At 36.6% G+C, this 20,659-nt stretch overlaps 1 protein-coding gene across 3 annotated transcripts in view; it reads left to right on the top strand.

Moving 5' to 3' along the window:
- The first annotated feature begins 201 nt into the window (after window positions 1-201).
- The window catches only part of VPS8 (VPS8 subunit of CORVET complex), a 268,778-nt gene continuing 248,320 nt past the window's right edge, over window positions 202-20,659 (top strand). For 2 of the 3 annotated variants that reach the window (XM_036243937.1, XM_036243938.1), the window contains exons 1-2: window positions 12,792-13,130; window positions 13,928-13,996. In XM_036243937.1, the coding sequence (XP_036099830.1) occupies window positions 12,978-13,130; window positions 13,928-13,996 (222 nt within the window). In that variant the 5' untranslated portion in view covers window positions 12,792-12,977. Of the gene's footprint in view, window positions 304-12,791; window positions 13,131-13,927; window positions 13,997-20,659 lie in introns of those variants that run through there. The other variant, XM_036243939.1, reaches the window with a different exon arrangement.

Genomic DNA, 20,659 nt, shown 5'->3' on the forward strand with positions numbered 1-20,659 from the left:
CTTGCCATTCGAAGGGCTGCTCTTTATTAATCTACGCTCCTTCTCTGACATTTCCGTTCTCCCGTCCCCAAAAATGTTAATTACCCCTTAAGTCCCTGGGGGAGGGGAAGGGCGGTGAGACGGTGTGTTTCTGGCCCTTTAAATGAGGGCGTGGTGTAGAGGGGCGGATGGCCCAGAAGAGACAAGGGAGCAGAGGAAAGCGGAAGCGTGGCCAGAAGTGATGGATACTGCGCCTGCGTAAGGCTAGCAGGGGGCGGGGTCACGTGGGCCGGGGGTCCAGGGCTGGAATGGCCACAAGCTCAGGTAAAGAATCTCTGGAGAGGGGGCCGGTGGGGGTGGGGACAGTAGTGAGGGGGCCTTGCCCGCAGCAGGAAGAGAACGCCCTTTCTCCGCGCGACAGCTGCGCGGCCTCGGGGTGGCTGACGGAGCAGCCCCTGACGGGCTAACTGGATCGGGGCCCACTGGCTGGGCAGGCTTGACTCTGGGGCGGAAAGGGTGTGCCCTTCGTTTGGCCTGGGACTGGCCGGGCAGTTGCCACTTGTTGGTTTCAAGCGAATGGGAGGCTGAGAGACAGGTGCACCCGCTCCCCCAGATTATGAGAGTAGGAGGCCGGTGATCACACCCCTCCCCCGGATGGAACAGGTGTGCAGCCCGCCTTTTGGCGTGGGGCACTGGTGTAGGCTCCTTTATCCCCCGAGGACTGGGACCAAGCGTGAGGCTGGGGCGTAGATGGGGTGTCCACCTATTAGGCTTGATGCGCACTGGCTGGCTCTAGTTTCTCTGCCTGCAAAGTGTGTCCCAGAGAGAGGGCAGCAAGGGAATAGGTGGGTCTCTAACGTTTGAGGCCACACCTATGTCCTGGTTAGTTCTCTCTAGTGTGGTACCTGGGGAAGGAGAAAAACAGTAGCCTCAAGTGTTTAGGTGTGTTTCAAAGGAAATTAGGGTGGGATAAAGTAGGATCAGCGAAAGAGGCTCCATGGCCATGGGTAATCAAGAACACCTGGAGTCTTCTCCATATCCTACTATTAGACTAATAGAATGGACATTCTATTAGTGTGTCCTCTGCATTACCCACCCTCTACTATACCCTCCTGAGTGCACTCCCCCAGCCCCACAAAAAACAAAACAAAACAACAACAACAAAAAACAAGCCAAACAAACATGAATGTTAATTTGTGGCACCTACTCTACTACAGATGTCTGTGATGGGGAGATAATTACATGTCAGGTGTGTGTGTGTTTGAAGTATATATATAATACAAATGGGGATGGGGGATCTACATATGTTTGTGTAAGATATGTTTGCTCATAGTTAAATTTAAACAGTAGATATTGAATTCTCTGGCAGTAACTTGCTTGTTTTATAGAATGTAAAATAAAGATAAGTGTGGGGGTGGGGAGGATTCTGGTTGAACTTTTGGGCTTCATATGTTAAAGAGACATAGTAACATGTGAAAAAATTCTTTCCAGAGCTCTAAGAGCACTATGCTGATTATCCTTTATATACTTCCTTTATGCCTGGATGGATGTTTTCCATCCAGCTTCTAAGCAGATGGATGTTTTCTGTCTCTCAGAATATTGGGACATGTTGATTTTTAGCTTTATCTCACTCTTTTCATAGACATTTCAATCACTGAGACACAAAATGTCAGTTATGTATGTGAATGAAAAGTAAGGCCTTTTGAACTTAATGAAGTACGTTTAACTTTTGATCCTTTTATAGTTTTCTCATCGGTTAGTATCCTCTCTTGACCCACAGCTTCAGGTGTTATATGTGTATATCTGTAAAATTAAACTGTTCTTAATTGAATGTTGAATTAATGTTTGAATTATCTCCATACTGTACTGTATAACCTCCCTGTGGAAACTTTCCAAGTTTCCAAGCACCCAGAGTAAAGAGAAAACTCCTACCTTTAGTATTTACAAAACCCAGGGAAGGACACTGATTGGCCAAATTGGACACAAGCATGTTCTCTGCCTACTCTTCTGGCTAGGCCGATATGGTATTTGATTGGCAGCACCACCAATTACGTGGTTGGAGTGAATGAGGAGCAGTTTTCCAGAGGAATGTTGGTGAAGGTGTTGGGATGTTTTAACCGTAATCAAATTTGTTTTTTCCTCTGCAGTTCAGCAAGAAGCCTCCTCTTTTTCTTTCAAAAAATAAAAATCTCTTGTGACTGTACATCCTCCTTGACACCTAACCAAGACAAATTGAGGTGATAATTAATTGGTAGTTAATTAAAATGGGTGAAAGGTCACCACCTACTCAGCATACAACTGAGTGGAATCCTATCTTCTGTGGATTTAACTTTTCACCTATACCAGTTCAGTGAAGAAGAAAAAAGTATGTATTTCAGCCTACACAAGGCTCATGTGCTTCTTAGGAGAAGTTCTCTGAGGTTGGAATTGGTCTTTGATAGAGATTCTTATAATAGTGGGGGACTTCTTAGAAGCTGGAAAGAAGTGATAATTTTTCTCTTTCATTTATTTTACTCATTGCCTCAACACATATTGATATAAAGCTGATGAGTATTGTTAGAGTTTATGCATAGTATAGATATTTATAAACTTAATTCTTGTTTTGTATTTGTTACAGGGGATTTAGATTTTTGTTTTCTAGAATGGGGCTCTCAGAGTTGTGGCTGATAATTCATAGTAGTAGTAGTAGTAACTTAGCACCATGCGTAGGTAGGTCTCGGGCACTCTTTTTTTTATGTCATTTATTTTTTAAATTAAATTAATTGGGATAACATTGGTCAATAATATTATATAAGTTTCAGGTATACAATTCTACAATACATAATCTGTATATTGCCTTATATGTGTTCACCACCCAAAGTCTAGTCTCCCTCTGTCACCATATATTTGACTTCCTTTGTGCTCTTCATCCTTACCTCACCCTCCTTTTCCTCTGGTAACCACCCTTCTGTTGTCTGTGTCTCAGAGTTTGTTGCTTTTGGTTTTATATTACACATATTATTGAAATCATATGGTTCTTGTCTTTTTCCATCATATTTGCTTAGCATGATATTCTCAAGATCCATCCATGTTGTCACAAATGGCAGTATTTCATTCTTTCTTATGGCTGAGTAGTATTCCATTATACATATGTACCACATCATCTTTATCCAGTCATTCATTGAACAACACTTAGGTTGTTTCCATGTCTTGGCTACCGTGTATAATGCTGCATTGAACATAGGGGTATCTTTATTGATAAATGTGTCCAAATTTTTGGGGTAGATACTCAAAAGAGGGATTACTGAGTCATATGTTAGCTCTATTTTTAATTTTTTGGGAAAGCTTCATACTACTTTTCATAGTGGCTGTTCCAATTTACAGCAGTGTATGAGAGTTCCTTTTTCTCCACATCTGCAACAATTGTTATTTCTTGTCTTATTGATAATAGCCATTTTAACAGGTATGAGATGATATCTCATTGTGGTTTTGATTTGCATTTCCCTTATAGCTAGTGAAGTTGAACATCTTTTGTTTCAACAAATATCTGTTGGCTATTTGTATGTCTTCTTGGGAAAAATGTTCAAGTCCTCTGCTCATATTTTAATTAGATTGTTTATTTTTTCATTATTGGGTAGTATGAGTTCTTTACATATTTTGGATATTAGCCCCTTATAGGAGGTATTGTTTGCAAATATCTTCTCCCATTTAGTTGGTTGCCTTTTTGTTTTGTTGAAGGTTTCTTTTGCTGTCCATAAGCTTTTTACCCCCCACCCCCTTCTTTTGCTTTTATTTCCTTTGCCTTGGGGCCAAGTTTATAAGATCCTGTCAGAGACCAAGGTTCATATGTTTAGTACTTATGTTTTCTTCTATGTATTTTATTGTTTCAGATCTTATATTTAAGTCCTTAATCCATTTTGAGCTTATTTGTATAAATATTGTCAAATAGCAGTCTAGTTTCATTCTTTTGCATGTAGCTTTCCAGTTTTCCTAGCACCAGTCATTGAAGAGGCTTTCTTTTATCCATTGTATGTTTTTGGCTTCTTTGTTGAAAATCAGTTGACCATATACATGTGATTTATTTCTGGGCTCTCAATTCTGTTCTATTGGTCTGTGTGTCTTTTTTTCTGCTCATACCATACTGTTTTGATTATTGTAGCTTCATAGTATAATTTGAAGTCAGGGAGTGTGATACTTTGTTCTTTCTCAGGATTACTTTGGCTATTCAGGGCCTTTTGTGGTTCCATACAAATTTGATGATTTTTGTTTCTTTGAAAAATACCATTGGGATTTTGATGGGGATTGCATTAAATTTGTATATTGCTTGAGGTAATATGGCCATTTAACTATGTTGATTCTTTCAATCCATGAACACAGAATATTTTTCCATTTCTTTGTGTCTTCTTTAGTTTCTTTCAACAGTGTCTTGTAGTTTTCCATGTATAGGTCCTTCACTCTTTTAAGTTTATTCCTAGGTATTTTATTCTTTTTACAATTGCAAATGGAATTGTTTTTATTTCTTTTTTCTATTTCATTGCTAGTATATAATAATTCAAGGGAGTTTTTTACATTGATTTTGTGTCTTGCAACTTTATTTGTTTATTGGATACTTTTGAATACTTTTTTTGGTGGAGTCTTTAGGGTTTTCTCTATATAGAATCATGTCATCTATAAAAAGTGACAGTTTTACCTTTTTATTTCCAATTTGGATGCCTTTTATTTCTTTCTCTTGCCTGATTGCTCTGGCTAGGACCTCAGTATAATTTTGAGTGACAATGGTGAGAGTGAGCATGCTTGTCTTGTTTCTGATCTTAGAGGAAATGCTTTCAGTTTTTCACCATTAAGTAGAGTAGCTGAGTGTCATATATGGCCTTTATGTTGAGGTACTTTCCTTCTATACTCATTTTATTGAGTATTTTAATCATAAATGGATGGTATATTTTGTCAAGTGCTTTTTCTGTATCTATTGATATGAACATATGATTTTATCTTTTATTTTGTTAATGTAGTATATCACATTGGTTGATATGTATGTGTTGAGCCATCTTTGTGCCCCTGGCAGGAAATCCACTTGATCATGATGTATTATTATCTTTTTAATGTACTGTTGTGTTCAGTTTGTAATTTTTGCATGTATAGTCATAAGAAGTATTGGCCTGTCATTTTCTTTTGTGTTGTGCTTGCCAGGTTTTGGTATTAAGGTAATGAGTTAGGAAATATTGCCTCTTTTTTTTTTTTTTTTGAGAAGGATAGGTATTAAATCTTTGAATGTTTGGTAGAATTCACTAGTGAAGCCATCTGGTCCTAGACTTTTATTTTTTGAGAGATTTTTGATGACTATTACTGTTGAATGGTCTATTAGATTTTCCAGTTCTTCATGATTCAATCTAGGAAGGTTATATATTTCTAAGAAGTTATTTGTCTTATAAGTTATTGAATTTGGTTGTGTATAGCCTTTAATAGTATTCTTGTATAGTAGTTTGTATTTCTGTAGTGTCCATTGTAATTTCTCTTCTTTCATTTCTAATGTTGTTTATTTGGATCTTTTCTCTTTTTTTTCTCAGTGAATCTAGCCAGAGATTTGCCAGTTTTTATCTTTTCAATGAACCAATTCTTTGTTTTAATTTTTTCTGTTGTCTTTCGGTTCTTGATTTTGTTTAATTCTGCTCTCATATTTATTATTTCCTGCTTTCTAGTGACTTTGGATTTTGTTTTATTCTTCCTTTTCTAGTTATTTAAGGAGAAATGGTAGGTTATTTGAGATTTTTCTTGTTCCTTGAGGCTTGTAATGTGGTAAACTTCCCTTTTATTACCACTTTAGCTGCATCTAAAAAATTTCGACACATCATATTATCATTCTCATTTGTCTCTATGTATCTTTTGACCTCTTCTTTTATTCTTTGACCCAGTTGTTGGTCAATAGCATGTTGTTTAATCTCCACATCTATGTGGTTTTTCCAGCTTTCTTTTTGCAATTGATTTCAAATTTCAAAGCCTTATGGTTGGAGACTATGCTTGGTATGATTTCAATCTTCTTAAATTAGTTGAGGCTAGTTTTGTGCTCCAACATACGAATCCTTGAGAATGTTCCATATCAAGCACTCTTCTTTTTAACATATGTTCTGTATGTACTTACTAAATTTTAAATGATCACCCTTCTCATTTAGACATTTACCAAGAGACTAGAAAAAGAAATGGCGGTTTGGGCATTTTCATAGTGGAAGCTCTAAGCACTGGGTCATAGTAACCTAGATAAGCCTATTCTTGGAAAGAAACTTAGGTAAGTGGCTCATCTTAGTATATAGTAGCATTGCATCTAACACAGGGTCTGTTTCTGAAGTCCATGAGTAAGGTGAAATTGAGTACCTTTGAAAATTGAGTACCCTCATAGTACCCTGGGAAGGAGTCATGTTGGAGACTGACATAGGATCTCTTAGGAAGTCTAACAGCCAGTTTCTGCTACATGTTGGAACAGCATGCTGTTTGTTATTTTGAGCACAGATGAAATTGATTGCTTGTGCATATAAAAACTGAGATTGACCGAAAGGACAGCAGATACCTATTTCTTCTCCCAGGCTTACTCTGAAGCACGGAGTTATTGAGTGGAATGGTATACAGAGTGTCTGGCTCTTTGTGACTCAGCTATTTTTTCCCCCTTTGCTGAAGGCAATAGTTGAATTTCTGTAAATTAGATGGACATATGATTCATTTTCACTGTTTTCATCTTGGCCTATAAGCTGAATTAACATAAAAGAACATGAAACGTCAGAGATTGTGGAGTTTGTGTTGTATTACACATGAGCAAAATGATCACTAAAAAATAAAATCAGTGTTATGGATTAAAAAAAAAAGTCTCATCTAGATGTAAAGAATGGAATTTGGAAGGTGGGAGGCCTTTGGGAGTAGACCACTAACCACATCTTATTCTGAATGACCAGAACAGTTATTTGAAGCTCTGAAAACCAGTGGTAAAGTTTTGCCTAGCTGTTTACATAGGGAAGGAGGGATGGCTGGCTGGCTGGCTGGATTGGGGAGTTGGTTAGCTACTGGGTAATTAGGCATCGAGAATACAATGGTGAACAAGACAGATCTGGTCTTTGCTCTCCTGGAACCTACATTCCAGTAGAGGGAAGGGAATGATGGTTCAGATACTGAAAAAATGATTGTGACATGATTAGTGTAACAAAAGAAAACAATGTTATAGGTACATATTAATAGGGAACCTAGTTTAATTGAACAGGACAAAAATCCTTTTTTTTTTTTTTTTTAAGGAATCAGAGTGTTAACTAATATCTGAAGGATGAATATGATCAGCAGTAGTTGACAAGTCTCAATAAATAAAGGTAGAACTCAATTATAACTTGGCTTATTATGGCATAGATTTCTATATGCTGTGAGACAGTATCCTCTGAAACGTAACAAGTATAAGTAATAAAACTGATGTATTTAATTTGCAACACAGGTGTTATGCCCGTCTTCCAGTTTCTGTGTTAATCAGCAAATATTTATTGAATGCTTACATAGCTATGCAAGTCAGTGAGCCCAGTGATGTGGAATATACAAAGAAGCATGGCCCCATTTTTATTATAGATTTGGGGAGAAAAGACATGGTCACATAGTAAGTTACCTAATGAATCAATATGAGGAAAGTGACAAGGCACTATTCTAAAGAAGATATGCATTCTGGATTCAGAGGATGCTGGGGGGAAGGAAGGTGCCCAGGAGGAAGGAAGGAAAGAAGGAATTTAGATAAATGGAGAAGAAAAGGAACGAGAAGGTGAAGTAGAGTGAGCAGACATGGAGGGAAAGTGGAAGCTGTTCTTGAAGGACTGGATAGAAACAGTAAGTTTAGTTGTAAAGGAAAGTAGAGTCAGCTCATGTGATATCTGGAATCATAAGCTTAGAATTTGGAATTTTATCCTGTAGGCACTGGGGAGCTGTTAAAAATTGGTCCATTTACCCGAGGAGTATAGTAGAAAACTAATAGAAGTTAATCCTCTATTATATTTTTCTTTATACAACAACCACAAGAAGACAAAACAAAGAAATAAATGGAAGAAAAATACTTGGATTGGGAAAGCCAGAAACAAAGTTGGCATGTAAAATCATTTTTATATCATGATTTTTTATATCTTTCTAGGATATAGTAAATTAAAGACACACACACACACACACACACACACAATTTGATTTCAGTATGATGTGAAAAGTTCTAGGATCCTGGAACTTGAGAATAGTTGGGAATGTTTGCCAAAGTGAAAAAACAAAACAAAAACCTCTTCAAAGAGTTCCACATTAACCTGGCCTAATCTAGGTCATATTGTAGAGTTATTCTTCAGTTGGCCAATATTATAATTTGGTCATTGTTGTTTATATGGCGCACGCACGCACGCGCACACATACACATGTATATATATGTATATATTTTTTTAATGGTCCTTGAATCTATTATTAATTGGCTGGGAATAATCTTATTAATTAAGAGGGAACAACCCTGGGAACTATCAAGATGTCAGATAATCTTAAATCAGAACTATTAAGATATTAGTTTATCAGCACTAAGAAGAAGACAACATACTGAGTAATCATGATTCTGTGACATACATTTCCTGTCATAATCTGATTTCATTCTGGGAGAGACTAAGACAATTGATGTTACCTGTTGTGTTGTCTGTAGATACTATCTGGCATGGCATCGCCTTAAGAATGATAAAAACACTAGGTCACTGGATGATTAGGTGAAGAACTAGTTGTAGAATTGTATCTCAAGAGGAAATTATCAGTAGTTCATTGCCAACCTTTGCACTGAGATAGCACCTAAGTGATATCTGAAGGCACTTTCTGTATCAAGTGTGTAATATTACATGCCATATATTAAGCATTTCATCATTGTTCTACATATTAAAATGGAGAGCTTGCTCAATACATATTTGGGCAACACCAAATAAGAAGGGAGGGATTAGTATTTCAGAATGTTGGAGATCTTGCCAGAAACAAATTAATTGAAGTTTGTTAGTATATTTGTTCGCTATTGTTAACCTGACAAATTGCCACAAACTTAGTGGCTTAAAACAACCTAGATTTATTATTATACAGTTTTGTAGTTCACAAATCCAGCACTAGTCTTAGTAGGCTAAATTCAAGCTGTGGCAGGGCTGGGGTTCTTCTGGAGCCTGTAGGAGAGGATACATCTACTTGTCTTTTGCAGCTTCCAAAGACTAGGTAAATTTCTTAGCTTCTGGCACCCTTGCTTCATCTTCAAGGCCTGCAATACAGCATCTCTCTGCTTCCTTTGTCACATCTTTCTCTGATACTCTCTTCTGCTTCCCCTTTCCAATGTTAAAGACCCTTGTGATTACATTGGGCCCACCAGATAATCCAGGGTAATCTCCCCAACCCAAAATCCTAATTTAATCACATTTACTAAATCCCTTTTGATATGTAAGGTAACATAGTCACAGGTTCTGGGGATGAGGATGGGCATCATTGGGCACTCTTCTGCCTATCATAGGTAGGTTCAGGCACAACTCAGTTTCTAAAAAATTTACAAAAGCTGCTCTAGTGAACTTTTTTTATTTTTAAATGAGCATTGTGACTTTTTGATTCATCAGGTCTATTTGGGTTGGAAAAATGTGTTGACTAACAAAGAAAGGAACAACTGCTGGTAAGTGACAAAAGAGGAAGTTGATGTAAAAAAGGACATACTTTTACAGTGAGTTAGTAGTATCAGACACTTAACATATTAAAAGATTTACTAAATGCACGGGTTGCTTTGCTGGGGGCTGTACTGGTCGTAGACAAAACCCCACAATTCATCTCATGAAGAAACTTCTAGTGTGATATTAGCATATCCTTCTGATAAGGTATTCTGATATGCTTAGCATGGGCTACATCTTTACAGAAATACTGGATCTTGTTTCAGGGTCTTGAACTTTAGAAGAGTTTGGAGATTTTGAGGAAATTTTAAATGATAATAACTAATATTGCTCGAAAACCTATTCTGTGTCCAGGCATTATTTAAAATGTTTTACAGTCAGAGTATCATTTATTTTTGCAAAATAGGTAGTTGCATTTCCAGAAGTCAGGACTCTCAGTTATAAGTGACCAAAAAGAGAAAATTGGGAGAGTATTTTGGCTTATGTATCCAAGCTGTCTGAAGGTTATGGCTAACTTCATAGAAGATTGGAAACATGGGGCTTGAATGATATCAGGACATTCTTTTCCTCTTCTTTTCTGCTTGTGTTTGTGGGTTGATTTCATTCTTGCAGGTAATCTGTACCTAGAATGTAAATTCTGTCCATAGAGGTAGATCTCCGATAACAGATGCATGTGTTTGGTTGATATGTGTTGAATAAATTATCTCCTTTTCTGAAAAACAGGGTAAGGTGGGGAGGAAGGTTTCAGCATTATTACTCATTGTTTAGAGAACAGTAGAAATGGCTCTTCCTCACCAGTTCCTTTTTAATGAATTCTGGTGAAGGACTCTGGCTATTTTAGGCAATCTCTATTACTAGGGATTTTTGATTGGCAGCCTCCATAAGAACCACATGGTTTGAAGGAGCCCTTCTCAGAACAAGAGGCGCTTCTCTGTGTAAACAACACAAAGGGCCACAGAAGTTCATCTTACAGATGTAGAAATAGAGAGAGGCTCCAAAGGGGGTACACAGATCGACCAAGATTACAGGTAGGAACTGGTAAAGTCCAGATCAAAACCCGATTTTAATTGACTCTTTGACTTGTGTTTTCCCCGTTTTGCTACCATATCACATCAATCACAGGAGCTCAGTGAAGTGGAAGTTGGAAAGGAAGTAGGGTAGCATGGCAGGATGATGTACTTTTATTGGTGTTAACAGATGCTGAACTCTTCTAAGAACCTGTAACCCCAGAAAGGAGATATAAAAAGAGCCAGAAAAAAGTTGGTTTTCTTTCTGAGTTGTTTTCGAAAGACAAATGCAAAAACTGCAATATTTTAGGTTATTGATCAATTAAATAAAAGTTTTCTTTTTCTTTCCTTATTCTCTGTGGTCTTTCTCACTATTTAATACACCCACACACGTGCGAATAAATCTCAGTAACTGTCCTCAGGAACCATTGAGTGTAAATTAGATTGTGCATGTTTGTAGACATTCCTTGACTAATTGTTTATTTTTGCTAAGTGGTGAACTTTATTAAGAAGTAATTTTTCATGAGCCAACTCAGTTTTCTTCAAAGAAAAGCATATAAATGCATATTTGGCTTATTGCAAAAGAAGCAGTACATTTTAGTAATTGAAATTAGAAAGATACTTTTTAATGTTGCTAGATACAGAGTACCCTCAGTTATGTCTTCTAGGAATATGTTTAATAGCATGTGTTTTATAGAACAGAGCTGTAGAGTCTATCTTCTGTTACATGTGAAAGAAATTAGTCTGTATTTGGTAACATACCAAATGTATTAGCTAGAGAAAAGGATTTCAGCTCTTAAAAACCCAGGCTTCATGAGTCTTACACATAGTAGATATTAATTCTTTTAGTGTGACAAACCTGAAACACTGACGAAAGTGAAATTAATTTAAGTTCAAGTATATGGGGGATTAATGGTGATGGAAAAAAAGAAAGAAAAAAGTAAAAAATGAGACCATTTAGGTAAAAATTTATGTTTTGGGCATGTTTTACATTGATTTGTAGAGAAAAAAGGGAGAAGGAGAGAGAAACATCGATAAGAGATTGAAATATAGATTGGCTGTCTCCTGCACACCCTGTACTGGGGATAAAGCCCTGCAACCCTGGCTTGTGCCCTGACCAGGAATTGAACTGGCAACCTTTCAGTGCACGGGATGATGCCCAACCAACTAGCCACCCTGGCCAGCGCCATGTGATACATATTTTAAAAAACAACTAATTCTCTACTCCTTTGAAAAAAATTAGTTCTTTCAATGGTTGTCAGCCTTTTTTTTTTTTTTTTTTCCCCTCTTTTTGCCTTTTCTTCACTAAGGAGTAAGAGTAAGAGGAATTTGTATGGTGAGGAGAGTTGTTTTATCATCATTATTGCTGTGGCATTGTTTCTATTTTCATATTTTTGTTTATTCTAAACAAACAGAGCAAAGTGATGGACTTTTAAAAGTTTGATCACTTGGAGTCTATAACATAAACTAAAAACATTTAAAGTAAATTTAATCATTAAACTTATAATTATTTTTTTCTTACTGTATTTTCTAGAAATTTTGCAGACAATTTGTTAGATGATTTTGCAAGTAAACAAAATTATCTGTTTCTTTTTGCTATAACACTGTATTATTTAGAGCTGTGAAATCTACAAAAAAAATTGTACACATTTCTCTCTTTTTTTAGCATTTCAGTTTTCCCGAAAGTCCATGTTTCTCTATGACTAGCTTTCTTTCTAGAAGTCCCTAGTTGGTTATGGAATTATTTTTATTTAAGCATCATTGTTATCTGTTCTAATAGATCTGAACCCTTAGATTTGCTGGTGTCATATTAAGTGACTAGCTATCCATTCTGGACCCTTTGTGTCTACACAAGCCTCCCTGGGTGGATGCCAGTGACAAAAAATGGTCTGTATGCTTATCTACAGAACTGGAGATCTACTCTGAGGTTTAGGAAAGTGAGAAGGAGTTAATTGAAGCTTTTGGCACCAGTTTACCTTTATGCTCTTAGGTACATAGATCTAGTTAGTACCAGGTCTAGTGGCTGAGTTTATCCCAAGTTTATCACTATCACCAGACTAATGATTTTGGGTAGTGGGTCACTTCCTAGACTCCTTGATGCTCCCATAGAAACCCTACTTCCAGATCATACCCCACACCCTACTAAAGATTTCCCTTTGCCTCTATTCAGATGATTGAGTTTCCACAAAAGTCTAACCAAGTAAGTCTTCAGAATGTCCAGCTGAGGAAATCTAAACAACATATTATTTGTTCTTTTGAAAAGAGATCATCTTTCAGGCCATCATGCTCTAGAGCCAAAAAACAAAGCAAACAAAAACTTGCTTGGATTGACTGAATACAGTTCTTAAAAGTAAATATGGAAAATGAACAAGACCATGAAAATGTGGAACAGAACCTCTGTGCCAAGACTACTGAAGAAGAACTGAATAAATCTTTCAATCTGGAAGCATCGCTTTCAAAATTCTCTTACATAGATCTGGACAAAGAACTGGAGTTCAAAAATGATCTGGTAAAAATTCAACTTTTGTCAAGTGATGTTTAACCAAAATGTTGGTTAGAGTGTACTTTATGACTCAAAGATTCTAAATCACTTTTGCATGGATTAATAAGAGTCTGCGTAGTTTTATGAGATAATAACACTCTTCATTTGTATAGTTCATTTTAGTTTATGAAACACTTTAATATGTGTTCTCATTTGAGCTTCATAATACTCTGATAATCAATTTTATAAAGGAAAATGAAATGCCACGATATTATGAGACTTAAAATCATAGAGCTAGTGGTAGGTTTAGAATTCTTATAGAGTGATTCTTTCCCCCATTAATTTGGTTTTTGTGACCATGAAAATATTTAATGACATATTGTTTGACCTAACTATTCTTACCATAATTTATGAAAAAATTAAGAAATGCAATGTCAGACCTTTGTATATTGCTTATATGACTTATGTCTAAACTTTGAAAATTAGGTATTGTCATAAAACTTGTTGGTTTGTCATGTCTAAGAAAGCAGATGCCAAAGTCCTTTGACAGAAGCTTTCTGGAAAGGGCTGTCAGGATGGTGCAGTCAGTGCATATTTGTCTTTGATAATCACTAGATATGTGGATAGGAAAGGAAGCAATTCTGTAGTCTTTTGACCTGACCCTTATTACAGTGGATTTTTATTGAATTGGCTCTCTGTGATCAGTTTGGTGGTGTGTGTGTGTGTCTCTTAATTGATAATGGTTCTAAATTAATTAAAACACCCTCATAATTATAAGGGTGAAAGCTTCATTGTGTGAGCATTAATTTCTTTTCTCTATTTAGATTGATGACAAGGAGTTTGATATTCCTCAAGTTGATACTCCTCCAACACTGGAAAGCATACTAAATGAGGTAAATGTATATTTGTGATCATTTTATGGCATCGATTATAATACTTCTGGATTAGTTATAGTGTATGTATCAAGATCTGTCTGCATTGTCCATTATGGGAGCTACTAGCCATATGTGGCAATTTAAATTTACATTGATTACAGTTAAACAAGAATTAAAAATTCAGTTCCTCAGTTGTACAAGCATATTTCAAGTACTCAGTACTCCCATGTGGCTAATGGGTACTATAGTGAACAGCATAGATGCAAACTATTTCTGTCTTTGTAGAAAGTTCTGTCGGGCGCTGCTGATCTTGACTGTGAGTTTCTCAAGGGCAGAAGCCATGTCTTGTTCATCTGTGCCCAGTACAATGCCTTTTACTTGGTAGATTTTAAAAAATGTTTTATTAAGTGAGTTGAAATACTAAACTCATGTCACTTTTGAGATTTGTGTTGTTTTGATAATGTTATCTCTACCAGTGATATTCAAATAGCTCATCATCTGATACTAAAGAGCATCTGCAGCCTTGTAATATGCCTCATCACCCTTCCATACAAAGAAAACAAAACCTCCATAGTTTATCTTATGAGTACTATCTCTACTAAAATTTTTCAGAATTTTGAAATGATGTTATCGTTTTATGAATTAGTGATCATAAAGGCTTTATAATGGAACCTTGTGTAAGTACATGTTTGTGAAGTAGGCTGGTTTTTATATACCCTGCATCTGCTGACAGTTCTTTAATTCACCCTTCTTGATCTTTTACAGACTTACTTAAGACTCCTGTTGAAGGTTTTAGATTCTAATTTGAGAAACACTTTTTAATATATAAATCTATTTTAGATCCATAGTTGTGTTTTCTAAATGATTATTATGAAAAGGTTCCCCAACAGAAATGCCCACTGATCACATAGTTCTGAGTGAGTTGGGCCTCAGTCTTTATTACTTTTTTCTGTATACTACCTTTAGAGTCATAGCCAACACTTTATTCTAGGATGCAGACTACTTTCTTTGTGAATTGTATCTTTCATTTTTCACATATGACTTTTATTTCTATTTTGTCTATTAATTGATGTTGCTGTTACTTTGAATATATTTTAACTTCAAAAATGTTACATATGATCTATGTTAAGATTTGAGCATTTTCATTTTGACAAAGAAGGCTTTAGTCAATGGACAAATAGCTTGTTACAGTGATATTTATTTACTGCTTTCTCATATACAGGAAACCTTTCATTTAGAAATGAAGAAATTAATTTTAGTCAATTTTGTTAGCATGGTCTTAATCACATCTCATTTCAATTATCTTACTAAGTGTGAAATAAAAATAACCTTAGAGGACTGTACACAAAGCCCTCTTTGTACATATTTGTATAATAATGGCAAAGAAAATAATGCTCATGTGGATGAGATTGTAGTTCATAATGAAGGAAAACCATCTTTGCACAATTTACTTATCTACTAGTGACAGTAATTACAATCATTAGTGGTTTACCCTCAGCAGTAATTTGGGTGCCTTGTGTATTTGGGCCATAGTGTTAGATACTGGTATAATTAAGTGCTATATGACTGTTTCTGACTTTGAAGAGAATTGGGACTGGAAATTGGCCAGGGAAATCCAACATGGCAGTGGAATAGGTGGATGTTACACTCACCTCCTCCCAGGACCAAACTGGAATTACAACTAAAATTTAGAACAGTCAGCCTGAATAACCAACTGAAGACTAGCTGAAGAGAAGTCTTATAACCAAGGATTTACAGAAGAAGCCACATGGAGACTGGTAGGAAGGGCAGAGATGCGAAAGGGCTGGCTCTACTCCTACAGAGGTGGCTGAGATTCCGGAGGTATACCTCAGCTGCAGAGGTTCCCCCTGAGAAGCATGAGGTCCCAACTCCAAGCTGGACTCTCCAGCACAGAGCACCAGAGCTGGAAGAGGCACCCACGTAACATCTATCTGTGAAAATCAGTGGAGGTTCTGTCTGCCAGGAAGAGACAGTAGTCTGCTAGAGACATAGGTGCCCTCTGAAGGGGCCAACACACAAAATCTTGTTTGCACCCACTCACCCTGAGCCCCAGCAGAAGTTACTGCAGTGCTGACTAGAGTTATGTAAGGACAGACTAGGGTTTATGGCTCTGGGGAGAGTACTGAAGGGACAGCCACCAGGATCCCTGTGCTGAGTCCTTCTCCCACATTGCAGACTTCACCTTTCTTGGGTGGAGTCTTCCCCTCCTTATGGCATCAGCCTGGAGGAAAGCAATAGCTCCTATAGCCCCACCCTGCAGAGCTTGCATTCAATTGAGTCAGCTGCCTGGGCTGGAGTGTAGAGGTCTGGACAAAGTCAGGGGTAGTCAGTGACTGAGTTGTGTGGCTTTGTGGTGGGGGCCATTTCCCCCACTTTCTTGTGAACCTGACTGGTGCCTCCCCATCATGGGAGATCTGCTAGCCCTACTCTCCAGGCTCTCTGCGACCCCACCCTCTGGACTTCTGCTGGCTCTGCCCTGAAGAGGGATGGGTTGGGGACCACTCTCATAGCTTTCCCCCAAGCCTGATCTGCGATGGAAATTCATAGCATTATAGGCCTACCTCAAGAAATAGGACAAATCTCAAATAATCAGTCTAACTTTACACTTAAAGGAACTAGAAAGCCCTGGCTGGTGTGGTTCAGTAGTTAGAGCATGGCCCATGCACCCAAGGATCATAGGTTCGATTCCAAATCAAGGGCACATACCTAGATTGCAGGTTCAATCCCCAGCCCTGGTTGGGGTACGTGCAAGAAGTAATTGATTGATGTGTCTTTTTCACATGATGCTCTTCCCTCTTTCTCCCTTTCTCTCTTCTCTCTCCCCTTCCCTCCCTTCGAGTCTCTAAAAATCAATGGAAAAATATCCTTGGGCAAGGATTAACAAAATAAATAAATAAAGGAACTAGAGAAAGAACAATAAACACAATCCAAAGTAAGTAGAAGAAAAATAATAAAGTTCAGAGCAGAAACAAACACAGTAGAATCTACAAAAAATACAAAAGATCGGTGAAACTAAGAGCTGGTTCTTTGAAAAGAAAAACAATATTGACAAACCTTTAATAATACCAGTATCTAACACTATGAAAAAAAGAGAGAGAGGACCCAAATAAATAAAATCAGAAATAAAGGAGTAGTAACAACTGACACCAAAGAAATACAAAGAATTATAAGAAAATATTATGAACAACTATATGCCAACGAATTGGACAATCTGGACCAAAAGGATACATTCCTAGAAACATCTTCCAAAACTGAATCAGGAAGAATCAAAATCCGGATAGACAAATTACAGCTAATGAAATTGAAGCAATAATAAAAATACTCTCAACAAACAAAAGTCCTGGACCAGATGGCTTTATGGATGAATTTTACTAAACATTCAAAGAAGAACTAACACCTATCCTTCTCAAACCATTTTTAAAAATTCAAGAGGAGGGAAGATTCCCAAGCTCATTTTATGAGGCCAGCATTATCCCTATTCCAAAACTAGATAAAGACACTACAAAGAAAGAAGATTACAGGCCAGTATCCCTGATAAATATCGATGCTAAAGTTATCAAGAAAAAAAAAATTATCAAACTGAATTTAGCAATACATTAAAAAGATCATACACCATGATGAAGTGGGATTTATTCTGGGGATGAAAGGTTAATGTGATACACCACTTAAAAAAAATGAAGGATAAAAATAACATGATCATATCAATAGATACAGAAAAAACATTTGGTAAAATCCGGCACTCATTTATGATAAAAACTTCCAGTAAAGTGGGAATAGAGGGACCATACTTCAACATAATAAAGGTCATATATGACAAACCCACAGGCAGCATCATATTCAGTGGGAAAAACCTAGGAGTGTTTTCCTTAGGATCAGGAACAAGACAGGGAAGTCTGCTTTCACCACTCTTACTCAACATAGTACTGAAAGTTCTAGCCACAACAATCAGAGAAGAAGAAATAAAAGGCATCCAAGTTGAAAAGGAAGAAGTAAAACTCATTATTTGCTGGTGATGTGATATTGTACATAGGTAACCCTAAAGGTTCCACCAAAAAACTACTAGAACTGATCAATGAATTCAGTAAAGTACCAAGATACAAAATAAATATCCAGAAATCAGTTGTATTTTTATATACCAATAATGAACTATCAGAAAGGGAAACTAAGAAAAAAAATATTTTTTTCTTAGATTTATAATTATTTATATTTTAAAAAGTAAAGTACCTAGGAACAAATTTAGCCAAGGATGTAAAAGATCTGTACTCAGAAAATTATAAGACACTGAAGAAGGAAATTGAAGAAGATACAAATAAACAGGTATACTGTGTTCATATATAGGAAGAATTGACATCATTAAAATGTCCATACTATCCAAAGCAATCTATAGATTTGATGCAATTCCTATCAAGATACCACTGGTGTAGTTCACAAAACTAGAACAAATATTCCAAAAATTTATATGGAACCACAAAAGACCCTGAATAGCCACAGTAGTCTTGAGAAAGAAGAACAAAGTTGGAGGAATCATGTTACCTGATATGAAACTATACTACAAGGCCATAGCAATAAAAACAGCATGGTACTGACATAAAAACAGACATAGAGACCAATGGAACAGAATAGAGAGCCCAGAAATAAACCTAAGCCTTTATGGTCAATTAATATTTGACAGAGGAGGCAAGAACACATAATGGGGTAAAGGTAGTCTATTCAATAAATGGTTTGGGTAAAATTAGACAGATACATGCAAAATCAATGAAACTAGACCATCTTATACCATACACAAGAATAAACTCAAAATGAATTAAAGTCTTAAATGTTATACTTGAAATCATAAAAATCCTACAAGAAAACATAGGCAGTAAAATTCTCAGACATTTCTTAAAGCAGTGTTTTTTTCTGATATATCTCCTTGGGTAAGGGAAACAAAAGAAAAAAGAAACAAATGGGACTACATCAAACTAAAAAGTTTTTGCACAGTAAAGGGAACCATTAACAAAATGAAAAGCAACCCATTGAATGGGAGAACATATCAACCCAAGAAACATCTGATAAGGGGTTAATATTAAAAAATGTGTAAAGAACTCATAAAACTCAACACCAAAAAAAGCAAACAATCCAATTAAAAAGTGGGCAAAGGACTTGAATAGACACTTCTCCAAAGAGGACATACAGATGGCCAATAGACAGATGAAAAGATGCTCAAGTTCACTAATCATCAGAGAAATGCAAATTAAAACCACAGTGAGATACCACCTCACACCTGTCAGAATGGCTATCATTAATAAATCAACAAACATGTTGGCAAAGATATGAAGAAAAGGGAACCCTCGTGCACTGTTGGTGGGAATATAGATTGGTACAGCCAGTGTGGAAAGCAGTATGACGTTACCTCAGAAAATTAAAAATGGAACTACCTTATGACCCAGCAATTCCACTTATGGGAATATATCTGAAGAAACCTGAAACGCTAATTCAAAAGAATATATGCACCTCTGTGTTCATTCCAGAGTTATTTACAATAGCCAAGATTTGGAAGCAGCCCAAGTGTCCATCAGTATATGAGTGGATAAAAAAGTTGTGGTACACTTATACAATGGAATACTACTTGGCTATAAAAAAGAAGGAAATCTTACTTTTTGCAACAGCATGGATGGACCTGGAGAGCGTTATGCTAAGTGAAATAAGCTAGTCAGAGAAAGACAAGTACCACGTGATTTCACTTATATGTATAACCTAGTTAACAAAATGAACTAACAAAATAGAAACAGGTTCATCAATACAGACAACAGACTGACAGTTGTCAGAGGGGAGGAGGTTGAGGGGCTGGGAGAAAAAGGTGAAGGGATTAAGCAAAGAAAAGAAAAAAAAAAAACAACTTCATAGACACAGACAACAGTATGGTGATTACCAGAGGGAAAGGATAATGGGAGGAGATAGAAGAGGGTAAAGGGGGATGTAAGTGGTGACAGAAGGTGACTTGACTTGGGGTGGTGAACACACAATGCAATGTACAGATGATGTATTATAGAATTGTACACCTAAAACCTATATAATTTTATTAACCATCGTCACGCCAATAAATTCATTAAAAAGTAAAAATAAAGAAATTGGCCAGCTTTTATACCTCAAGGGAGCTAGGCAGGTATATAAGTGAAAGTAAAATAATTTAAACTGTGGAACATTATGAAGATTGTAAGAGGAAAACATATTAAAGGAAATTATTTTAAAAAAAATGAAAAGGGCAGAAGTAGAAAGTTTAAGCACTTGCTATAGGATATGTGGGTGCAAATGTTCATTAAAATCAACCCGAAGAGAGGCTGGGAAGAAATAGACATTCAAGATATTTACAGCGGGAAAGGTAGAGATTACTGAGACATCCTAAATCTTAGAATTTAGGGTATGAAATAATGTTGCTAGGTCTTGTCATCCTTTGAAACTGCTATCTCTGAGGTTTTTAATTTTGAAATTCCATTCTCTATCCATAACAACCTCCCCTGCCATTCCCTTCCATTAAACCTGGTCTTTGACCTCATCAAGACCAAGTCTCTTGATCCTTCCTAGTCTCCCAGTCTCTGAGAGTAGTCTTGGCTTCACTTCAATCCTACTGTTGCATTGTGCTGTCAGAAATTTCTTTTGAACTTTTTATTGAAGTATAAC

This window comes from Molossus molossus, unplaced genomic scaffold (genome assembly GCF_014108415.1).
Source record: "Molossus molossus isolate mMolMol1 unplaced genomic scaffold, mMolMol1.p scaffold_m16_p_5, whole genome shotgun sequence".
Lineage (NCBI taxonomy): Eukaryota > Metazoa > Chordata > Mammalia > Chiroptera > Molossidae > Molossus > Molossus molossus.